Consider the following 13029-nt stretch of genomic DNA (forward strand, 5'->3'; position numbering starts at 1 on the left):
GCACACACACACACACACACACACACGGGCAGACACGTGCACACACACACACACACACACGGGCAGACACGTGCACACACACACACACACACACGGGCAGACACGTGCACACACACACACACACACACGGGCAGACACGTGCACACACACACACACGGGCAGGCACGTGCACACACACACACACGGGCAGGCACGTGCACACACACACACACGGGCAGGCACGTGCACACACACACACACACGGGCAGGCACGTGCACACACACACACACACGGGCAGACACGTGCACACACACACACACACGGGCAGACACGTGCACACACACACACACGGGCAGACACGTGCACACACACACACACACGGGCAGACACGTGCACACACACACACACGGGCAGGCACACGCACACACACACACACACACACACACACACACGGGCAGGCACGTGCACACACACACACACACACACACACACACACACACACACACACGGGCAGGCACGTGCACACACACACACACACACAGACACACACACGGGCAGGCACGTGCACACACACACACACACACACACACACACACACACACGGGCAGGCACGTGCACACACACACACACACACACGGGCAGGCACGTGCACACACACACACACACACACGGGCAGACACGTGCACACACACACACACACGGGCAGACACGTACACACACACACACACACGGGCAGACACGTACACACACACACACACACGGGCAGACACGTACACACACACACACACACGGGCAGACACGTACACACACACACACACACGGGCAGACACGTACACACACACACACACACGGGCAGACACGTACACACACACACACACACGGGCAGACACGTACACACACACACACACACGGGCAGACACGTACACACACACACACACACGGGCAGACACGTGCACACACACACACACGGGCAGACACGTGCACACACACACACACACACGGGCAGACACGTGCACACACACACACACACACACGGGCAGACACGTGCACACACACACACACACACACGGGCAGACACGTGCACACACACACACACACACACGGGCAGACACGTGCACACACACACACACACACGGGCAGACACGTGCACACACACACACACACACACGGGCAGACACGTGCACACACACACACACACACACACACACGGGCAGACACGTGCACACACACACACACACACACACACGGGCAGACACGTGCACACACACACACACACACACACGGGCAGACACGTGCACACACACACACACACGGGCAGGCACGTGCACACACACACACACACACACAGACACACACACGGGCAGGCACGTGCACACACACACACACACACACACACACACACACACACACACACGGGCAGGCACGTGCACACACACACACACACACACGGGCAGACACGTGCACACACACACACACACGGGCAGACACGTGCACACACACACACACACGGGCAGACACGTACACACACACACACACACGGGCAGACACGTACACACACACACACACACGGGCAGACACGTACACACACACACACACACGGGCAGACACGTACACACACACACACACACGGGCAGACACGTACACACACACACACACACGGGCAGACACGTACACACACACACACACACGGGCAGACACGTGCACACACACACACACGGGCAGACACGTGCACACACACACACACACACACACGGGCAGACACGTGTGCACACACACACACACACACACGGGCAGACACGTGCACACACACACACACACACACGGGCAGACACGTGCACACACACACACACACACGGGCAGACACGTGCACACACACACACACACACACGGGCAGACACGTGCACACACACACACACACACACACACACGGGCAGACACGTGCACACACACACACACACACACACACGGGCAGACACGTGCACACACACACACACACACACACGGGCAGACACGTGCACACACACACACACGGGCAGACACGTGCACACACACACACACGGGCAGACACGTGCACACACACACACACACGGGCAGACACGTGCACACACACACACACGGGCAGACACGTGCACACACACACACACGGGCAGGCACGTGCACACACACACACACGGGCAGGCACGTGCACACACACACACACGGGCAGGCACGTGCACACACACACACACGGGCAGACACGTGCACACACACACACACACGGGCAGACACGTGCACACACACACACACGGGCAGACACGTGCACACACACACACACGGGCAGACACGTGCACACACACACACACGGGCAGACACGTGCACACACACACACACACGGGCAGACACGTGCACACACACACACACGGGCAGACACGTGCACACACACACACACGGGCAGACACGTGCACACACACACACACGGGCAGACACGTGCACACACACACACACGGGCAGACACGTGCACACACACGTGCACACACACACACACGGGCAGACACGTGCACACACACACACACACACACACACACACACACACGGGCAGGCACGTGCACACACACACACACACACACGGGCAGGCACGTGCACACACACACACACACACACACACACACACACACACACACGGGCAGGCACGTGCACACACACACACAGACACACACACGGGCAGGCACGTGCACACACACACACACACACACACACACACACACACACGGGCAGGCACGTGCACACACACACACACACACACGGGCAGGCACGTGCACACACACACACACACACACGGGCAGGCACGTGCACACACACACACACACACACGGGCAGGCACGTGCACACACACACACACACACACACACGGGCAGGCACGTGCACACACACGGGCAGGCACGTGCACACACACACACACACACACACACGGGCAGGCACGTGCACACACACACACACACACACACACGGGCAGACACGTGCACACACACACACACACGGGCAGACACGTGCACACACACACACACGGGCAGGCACACGCACACACACACACACACACACACACACACACACGGGCAGGCACGTGCACACACACACACACACACACACACACACGGGCAGGCACGTGCACACACACACACACACACACACACACACGGGCAGGCACGTGCACACACACACACACACACACACACACACGGGCAGGCACGTGCACACACACACACACACACACACAGACACACACACGGGCAGGCACGTGCACACACACACACACACACACACACACACACACACACACGGGCAGGCACGTGCACACACACACACACACACACACGGGCAGGCACGTGCACACACACACACACACACACGGGCAGGCACGTGCACACACACACACACACACACACGGGCAGGCACGTGCACACACACACACACACACACACACACGGGCAGGCACGTGCACACACACACACACACACACACACACACACGGGCAGGCACGTGCACACACACACACACACACACACACACACACACGGGCAGGCACGTGCACACACACACACACACACACACACACACACACACACACACACACACACGGGCAGGCACGTGCACACACACACACACACACACGGGCAGGCACGTGCACACACACACACACACACACGGGCAGGCACGTGCACACACACACACACACACACACACGGGCAGGCACGTGCACACACACACACACACACACACACGGGCAGGCACGTGCACACACACACACACACACACACACACGGGCAGGCACGTGCACACACACACACACACACACACACACACACACACGGGCAGGCACGTGCACACACACACACACACACACACACACACGGGCAGGCACGTGCGCACACACACACACACACACACACACACGGGCAGGCACGTGCGCACACACACACACACACACACACACACACGGGCAGGCACGTGCACACACACACACACACACACGGGCAGGCACGTGCACACACACACACACACACACACACACACACACACACACACGGGCAGGCACGTGCACACACACACACACACACACACACACACACACACGGGCAGGCACGTGCACACACACACACACACACACACACACACGGGCAGGCACGTGCACACACACACACACACACACACACACACGGGCAGGCACGTGCGCACACACACACACACACACACACACACACACGGGCAGGCACGTGCACACACACACACACACACACACACACGGGCAGGCACGTGCACACACACACACACACACACACACACGGGCAGGCACGTGCACACACACACACACACACACACACACACACGGGCAGGCACGTGCACACACACACACACACACACACACACACGGGCAGGCACGTGCACACACACACACACACACACACACACACACGGGCAGGCACGTGCACACACACACACACACACACACACACACACGGGCAGGCACGTGCACACACACACACACACACACACACGGGCAGGCACGTGCACACACACACACACACACACACACACACGGGCAGGCACGTGCACACACACACACACACACACACGGGCAGGCACGTGCACACACACACACACACACACACACGGGCAGGCACGTGCACACACACACACACACGGGCAGGCACGTGCACACACACACACACACACACACACGGGCAGGCACGTGCACACACACACACACACACACACACACACACACACACACACGGGCAGGCACGTGCACACACACACACACACACACACACGGGCAGGCACGTGCACACACACACACACACACACGGGCAGGCACGTGCACACACACACACACACACGGGCAGGCACGTGCACACACACACACACACACACACACACGGGCAGGCACGTGCACACACACACACACACACACACACGGGCAGGCACGTGCACACACACACACACACACACACGGGCAGGCACGTGCACACACACACACACACACACGGGCAGGCACGTGCACACACACACACACACACACACACACACGGGCAGGCACGTGCACACACACACACACACACACACACACACACACACACACACACGGGCAGGCACGTGCACACACACACACACACACACACACACACACACACACGGGCAGGCACGTGCACACACACACACACACACACACACACACGGGCAGGCACGTGCACACACACACACACACACACACACACGGGCAGGCACGTGCACACACACACACACACACACACACACACACACACACGGGCAGGCACGTGCACACACACACACACACACACACACGGGCAGGCACGTGCACACACACACACACACACACACACGGGCAGACACGTGCGCACACACACACACACGGGCAACACGTGCGCACAACACACGGGCAGGCACGTGCGCACGCACACACACACGGGCAGGCACGTGCGCACGCACACACACACGGGCAGACACGTGCGCACGCACACACACACACACACACACGGGCAGACACGCGCGCACACACACACACACGGGCAGACACGTGCGCACACACACACGGGCAGACACGTGCGCACACACACACACACGGGCAGACACGTGCGCACACACACACACACGGGCAGACACGTGCACACACACACACACGGGCAGACACGTGCACACACACACACGGGCAGACACGTGCACACACACACACACACGGGCAGACACGTACACACACACACGGGCAGACACGTGCACACACACACACACACGGGCAGACACGCACACACACACACACGGGCAGGCACACACACACACACACACACACACACACACACACGGGCAGGCACGTGCGCACGCACACACACACACGGGTAGGCGCGCGCGCACACACACACGGGCAGGCATACACGCACACACACGGGCACGCACACACACGCGGGCGGGCAGGCAGGCACACACACACGGGCATGCACACACATGGGCACACACACACATGAGTGCACACACACACATGGGCAGGCAGGCATGCACACACACACACACGGGCACGCACGCACACACACAGGCGGGCAGACGCACACACACACACACGGGCAGGCATGCACATCCACACAGACACACACACGGGCACGCGCAGACACACACACACACACACAGGCAGACACACAGATGAGTGTTCCCATTCACATAACCTTTAACTTCCTGCAGTGTCCTGGTTCTTCAGGCACTTCTATCATCATCAGCGTTCTCAGAACTGCGAGCCATGCTAATGATGAATGAGGTCTGGATGTGCTGATCACAAGCCTCAGAACTGGATCACTGTAGTCAGGATCTGTAGGAGGAAACGGCTGAAGTGTGTTGGTGTAGCATCACACATCCTTCCTTCCTTCAGTGTTCTTCTGCTTCATCTACAAGCCGTTGGCAGGAGTTAGGGGGCTGCGCAGTGCAGTGTTGTAACACTGGCCTTTAAAATGATGGCATCACTGAAGGCCACAGTATGCAAATGACCTCTCTATCTAATCGCATCTTTCTATTTGAGTATTTGAGAATTTCGCAGTATTTGAGGGTTTTGTGATTGTTTTTAATGAATCGTGGAACTCACATTATCCAACAAATTTAAATAGGTTTTATCAAAGTAAAACAGGTATTTAACCATATCACTTATTTTCAGATATCACAAAAACCTAAAATATTGCAACTTGACTTTTTGCAGTATCGTTCAGCTCTATTGTAGCAGCTCTATTACATTACTACAGTGTGTCAGAAGATGAACCCAGACTCCAGGAAGCAGCCTCTCAGTTGCGCAGCCTCGAGATTGAGGAGATGCATGGATCCTGTCTTTATTCCAGTAAAGGTGACTGACTTTCCAAGGATTGTGGAGAGAGACATGAATTTGAACTGTGAGCGCAGCTAGACTGTTCAACGTGGACCATTCACTGTGGTGTAAAGATGCCCCTTCCAAAGCAGGGAGGGCCACCCAGAGGGGGGTGTAATATATAAGAGAGGACAAAGGAAGGGTAAAGGGGGGGGGGGTGTATAGGGAGAGAAGGGTTGGTTGAGGGCAAGTTGCAGGGTTCCTGCAGTTAAATGCCTAATACAGGGTGGAGGGAGAGTTAGGGGGTTCTGTGTCTGTTGTCTGCTAGCAAGGAGCATGCACACACAAACACATGCCAACATGCCCTCAAATGTACATGCCAAACACATGTGCGCACCTACACATGCACTCACACACACGCAAAGGCACTGCAGGATTTCTACTTGTATCTGATTCTCACAAACAAACATATACACCCAATAGTGGCTCGACAGAGACACTGCAGTGCAGTGTGGGAATTGCGGCTATCGTTGCTTTCTCTTCTGTAAACCTAATCGTGGGGAGTGTTTGTGTATGGCTTTACTCCTGAAGACACATTTAGGAATCCATGTTTGCAGACATAAATTTGCTGGATTGCTTAGTGTTTTTTTTGTTTGTTTGTTTTTTTTAATGATTTTTCTCTAGCCCCCCCACCCAGGACAAAAAGAAAGATCTGTATGTCTGTGTCGAGCATGTCATATGTGGAAGTCGTGTGTGCGCGCGCATGGCTGCGTGTCCATTTGTGCGCACACTGCAGAATGTGCATTATAAATGTATCTGAAGATAGCAATAAACGTTCTTCTCCTTCTCATGCCTCAGAGGTCTATCCGCTCATTCGGAAATGATGACCGGCATGTCATGGCCAAACACTCCACCATCTACCCATCCCCTGAGGAGCTGGAAGCTGTGCAGAGCCTCGTCTCCACTGTCGAGTGTGCCCTCAAGCACGTCTCCGACTGGATGGACTGCTCGCAAGCTGGGCAGTCAAACCCATCCAGTTCCCAAGAGGAGGAGGTGGAGCCCAGCACTGACGAACCAGCAGAAGGAAGTACAAAGTGAGTAGCTGCAATGCTTTCTGGGAATTGTAGTTACCTCACTTCTAATTTAATCATTGTATGATGCTCATTATTGACTCATAAAATGAAGGTTCTGATACATTCACATTTTGTAATTTAGCAGATGTTCTCATGTCGAGTGACTTAGACAAGTGCTTTAGATGTCTGCTCAGAAAAGTCTCCTCAGCTAGTACAAATAGAGTCCAAAAATACCCTTAAACTTGGGTTGCTATGACTTGACAAGACGGTTCAAGTGCAAATATTAAAAAAAGGGCTTTTAAAGAGACGAGTCGTCAGTCAAAATTCGAAAACGGACTCTGCTCTTTAGACAGCCAGTGAAAGTTCATTCCAACCAACTGGATACCAGGACAGACCAGAGTCTTGATGTTTGTCATCCATGAATCTTGAAGATTGGCAGTTCAGGCAGCTCGAGGTGCAGATCAGGTTTTGACCATTTCAAGTAGGAAAGAGCAGGTCCATTTTTGGCCTTGTAGCCAAACATCAGATAGTTAAACATGATACGAGCGCCCACAGCAAGCCAGTGAAGTGAAGGCAGTGCTAGAGTGATATGGGAGAACTTGGTCAACTCCAAGGATTTGACGCTCAAGAAGGTACCTGCCAGGAGAGAGCTGCAGTAGTCAAGCCTGGAGATGACAGGAGGCTGAACAAGCGCCTGGGTGGCCTCCCTGGAGAGAAAAGAGTGAATTCTCTGAATGCTGAAGAGGAGAAACCTACATGACTGAGTCAAGTTTGACAGCTAGTCAAAAATGAATTACAAGGTTTTGGTATTCTTGGATGGAGTGACCAAGCAGTTCTCCTGCAAGGACACTCAGAATCTCCTAACGGCGGCTTCAGCATAATTATTGGATCTCTCTCCCTCTCTCTTTCTCAGCGAGGGCTGTAGCAGTGCCGATGGCAGGGTGCTCTGCGGAGTGGTGCGGATCGGGCTGGTGGCTAAAGGGCTGCTCATAAAAGATGACATGGATCTGGAGCTGGTGCTCATGTGCTGTGAGAAGCCCACGCAAACACTACTGCACACTGTCTGTGACAACCTGCCTCTGCAGATCCAGGTACACACAGATCCAGACGTCACACCTAAACACTGCCACACACTGACCTCACACGTAAACGTGCGGATGTATATACACCGATCGACCACAACCACTGACAGCTAAAATTAATAACATAATAATGATAATCTCATTACAATGGCACGTTTCAAGGGTTGGGATATATTGGGTAGCAAGTGAACAGTCAGTTCTTGAAGAAAAAGGGCAACCGTATGGATCTTAGCGACTTTGAAAAGGGCCAAACTGTGATGTCTAGATGTAAATCACAGTTTGGCACATCTAGAGGGTTAGGGATAGACTACCTGTAAAGGTTAGCTCCAGGAGAAAGAATACATGTAACAGCTGCAGGAGACAAAATACATGTAACAGCTCCAGGAGCAAGAGTACGTGTAACAGTTAGCTGCAGGAGAAAGACTACATGTAACAGCTCCAGGAGAAAGACTACATGTAACAGCTCCAGGAGAAAGACTACATGTAACAGCTCCAGGAGAAAGACTACATGTAACAGCTCCAGGAGAAAGACTACATGTAACAGCTGGCTCCAGGAGAAAGAATACATGTAACAGTTGGCTCCAGGAGAAAGAATACATGTAACAGCTCCAGGAGCAAGAATATGTGTAACAGTTAGCTCCAGGAGAAAGATTAAATGTAACAGCTCCAGGAGCAAGAGTGCATGTAAAGGTTAGCTCTAGGAGCAAGACTACGTGTAACAGATAGCTCCAGGAGCAGAGGCTCTGGCCCTATTTGTATAGTATTATGTGGTGAGGTGGGGTAATGTACTTATTACCCATGTACTTCAGTGTTTATGTATTTTCTTTACAAACTTAGCGAATTTATTACCTGCTTAGCACAGTGTTAGCGTATTTATTATGCGCTTAGCACAGTGTTAGCGTATTTATTACCCACATACTTGTTAGTGTATTGTCTCAGTGTTTTAGTCTAGTTTGAATCCAACGCCATTTTTACACGTTCTTTTGTTACTAAAGATTCCAGCACATTTTTTTCTGCTTTAAAACAGCTGATAAATATATGCGCAGTTTATTTTAATCCCATGCAAATTTCCATGTCAGTAAATATTCTGTAATAATATGTGCAAAATGAGTTTTTATGCATTTTCTGAAGTTTCGATGGAGGGCTGCAGTAATGGATCATTTTAGTAATCGCATATTCTATTAATTATTCAACCGATTAATCGAGTAATCGGACAAGAAATACTTTTGCTTTATTAAGACAGGTCTCTAAAATGAACAACTAATTGGTTTCTGTTTTAGAAAAATCATTTGTATTGCTTAAATTGCATGCAATATCTGATCTGTCAAAACTAAAACTAATTTAGTGTATTTAAGCGCCATAATACATTGAAGGTTTTAAATGAAACATTTTCTGAAATACAAAAACATAAGTAAATAAAAATGATTGAAAATGATTTAAAAAATGTATTCATGATATTTTCACTTGACCTTTTTCAAGATATGTGTGGAACTTCTGTTTGTGAACGGAGTAGTTAAATATTATTTTGGTGAAGCTGGTGTAGAGATGCTAAGTGATTGTTGATATGAATAGCAAACACAAACTAGCTTGGTTTACACGCATGAAACATATAAATTAAAAAAGCTTTGTGTTACTGCTCCCATCTCTGCAATTTAGAGATACAACCCTAATCCATCCTGAGTTGCATTACAGCATTACAGGTGTCCAACAACTATAATAACAAATCTATTTGATTGCTTTTTTTGCAATATGATGATGTGATTCCACTATTGTCTAGATAGTGGGAAATAGTGTTAGACAGGGGCCACGTTCAGCAGGATAATGCACCTGCCACACTGCAAAGGTTGTTCAGGAATGGTCTGAGGAACATGACCGAGTTCAGGGTGTTGACTTGGCCTCCAAATTCTCCAGATCTCAGTCCAATCGAGCAGCTGTGGGAGGTGCTGGAAAAACAACTCCAATCCATGGAGGCCACATCTCGCTACCTACCGGACTTGTGCTAATGTCTTGGTGCCAGATGCTACAAGACTCCTACAGGAGTCCAGGACTCTGAGCCTATGAGTCCAGGACTCTGTGAGTTTGGAAAAAAGCGTCAGCTAAATGCCATACATTTAAATGTAACTGACTGAGTCTATGACTCTGAATCTGAGTCCATGGCCTTGACAGGTCAGAGCTGGTTTGGCAGTACAGGAGGGACCTAAACAGTGTTCGGCAGGTGGTTTGAATGTTATGGTTGCTTATTTAAGAAAAGATTTCTCTCTCTCTCACACACACATACACACACACACACACACACTCCCTCTCTCACTCACACACACACTCTCACTCTCTCTCTCTCTCTCTCTCTCTCTCTCTCTCTCTCACTCTCACTCTCACTTTCTCACACACACACACACACACACACACACACACACACACACTCAGTTTTGCCCTAGAGAAAAATTCTGCTGAAACGACTGAAATGAATTTCCATCTTGGCTATCTCCCTGAGGAATCAGGTGTCCACCCAGCTGCTCTGGCCTGGGTGTGAGCTTTCCATATGGCTGCTTTGTGCATCTTCATTCATTAGTGCTCAGCATACCCTAGGGAAGACCCCAGGGTAATAAAGAGAAGACCCTATGTTGATGAAGATCGGACACATGTAGACAGTTTAGGACACAGAATTTTTTCAAGGGAGTCCAGCATGTACGATAGTCTGAACACAGTCACGTATGACAGCCCAGAGAGGTGAGCGCATGCGCTCAGCTTGTGGGTTGAGGCTGACTCGGTGGCTCTGTTCTGTGCTCAGAATTAGACCGCTGATGAGTAACCGGAGGGCTGGTCACACAAACTGCAAGGCAACAGATGGCTTTTAAACTCTGTCATCTATACGGTGTCTCTGATGGATAAAAGGGGGTGATTAAAAAAAAAAATCAATCGGTTCAAACCTTTTAAAGTTCGAGTGCTTAAGCTTTGCAGGTGGTGTAAAAGAGGGAAAAGGGAGAGAGAGACAGAGAGAGAGGGAGGGCGCAGGGGGTGGGGTAGTGCAGCAACACGGGGACAAACAACCTCAGTCTATTTTTATACGTGGTGTAATTAATCTAAGCCTATAACAGCCAGGTTCCTCCCTAATTAGACACCTCATGCGGGAGGGCAGGAGTGTCTGATCTCTAGTCAACAGTCAGTGCCCACTCTGCACACACACACCTGAACTCCAGCGATGTTATTAAATATGAGCCAATGCTGGTGGGCCGTGCTGTAATGGATCAGCATCAAATGGTATTACATCTGCCTTCACTTTATGGCAGAGTCTCATGTGTTTGTGCTTTCTGTCTTTTTCTGCCTCTCTGTCTCTCTCTCTCTCCTCTATCGCTTTCTACTAGAGATGGCAGAAAGCCAATTTTTTTTGTACTGATCTGATTACCGATCTCTTGCATTTGAATGTCTTTTTAATATTTCCACCAATCTGACACAGTAACCATTGCGCGTGCGCACACACACACACACACACACACACTTTCTCTACTCAGCATGGTTCCCTCAATCACTGTCTGCTTTACACTATAGTTCATCTGCAAATGTTTTTCTCATTTTAGAATGCAACAGGAATTCCACCTCAGTGTAATACTGACCTTATAATTGTTTTTGTAACTTTCAGCAGCAGATCGCCATCCTTCTCACTACACACCCCACACACACCAGACACTAAGTGAGCAGACAGAGAGGGTCTCCTCGTACCACAAGTCTCTCTTCACTACACCGCCGCTTAAAACCAATAGAAATGTAATCCAATCATTCCAAGATGGTTTTTCCTTCCAAAAATAATAATGTGTGGACAGTGTTATCTTAAGTCAGCTTATTCAAATTGTCAAGTCCGCCTTAAACCTCAGCAGCTGACAGTAAACTCAGCAGTTTTCCCTCCTTTTCTTGCGAGTTGAATATGCTGAAGTCGTAGAGTAATTGACGTTCTTCATTCAGAGAAGGAGAACACTCGTGTTTTTCTCTCTCTGGGTTTGTTTGCAAGGCTTCTCTTTCCCCTGACCCAGACTTTCCTTTACTTCACAGCCAGACGAGAATCATTGT

The 13029-nt window shown here is 51.3% G+C and overlaps 1 protein-coding gene across 17 annotated transcripts in view; it reads left to right on the forward strand.

Annotated features, from left to right (window-relative positions):
- Window positions 1-13029, forward strand: part of strbp (spermatid perinuclear RNA binding protein) — a 113188-nt gene that overhangs the window by 56985 nt on the left and 43174 nt on the right. For all 17 annotated transcript variants that reach the window (XR_014118736.1, XR_014118737.1, XM_081702811.1 and 14 more), the window contains 2 exons: window positions 7671-7906; window positions 8799-8976. Coding sequence is in view for 15 of the 17 variants with exons in the window: in XM_081702811.1 (XP_081558937.1) it covers window positions 7671-7906; window positions 8799-8976 (414 nt within the window). In the remaining 2 variants the exon portion in view is untranslated. The remainder of the gene's footprint in view (window positions 1-7670; window positions 7907-8798; window positions 8977-13029) is intronic.

Source organism: Electrophorus electricus, chromosome 19 (genome assembly GCF_041902795.1).
Source record: "Electrophorus electricus isolate QZ-2024a chromosome 19, ASM4190279v1, whole genome shotgun sequence".
Classification (NCBI taxonomy): domain Eukaryota; kingdom Metazoa; phylum Chordata; class Actinopteri; order Gymnotiformes; family Gymnotidae; genus Electrophorus; species Electrophorus electricus.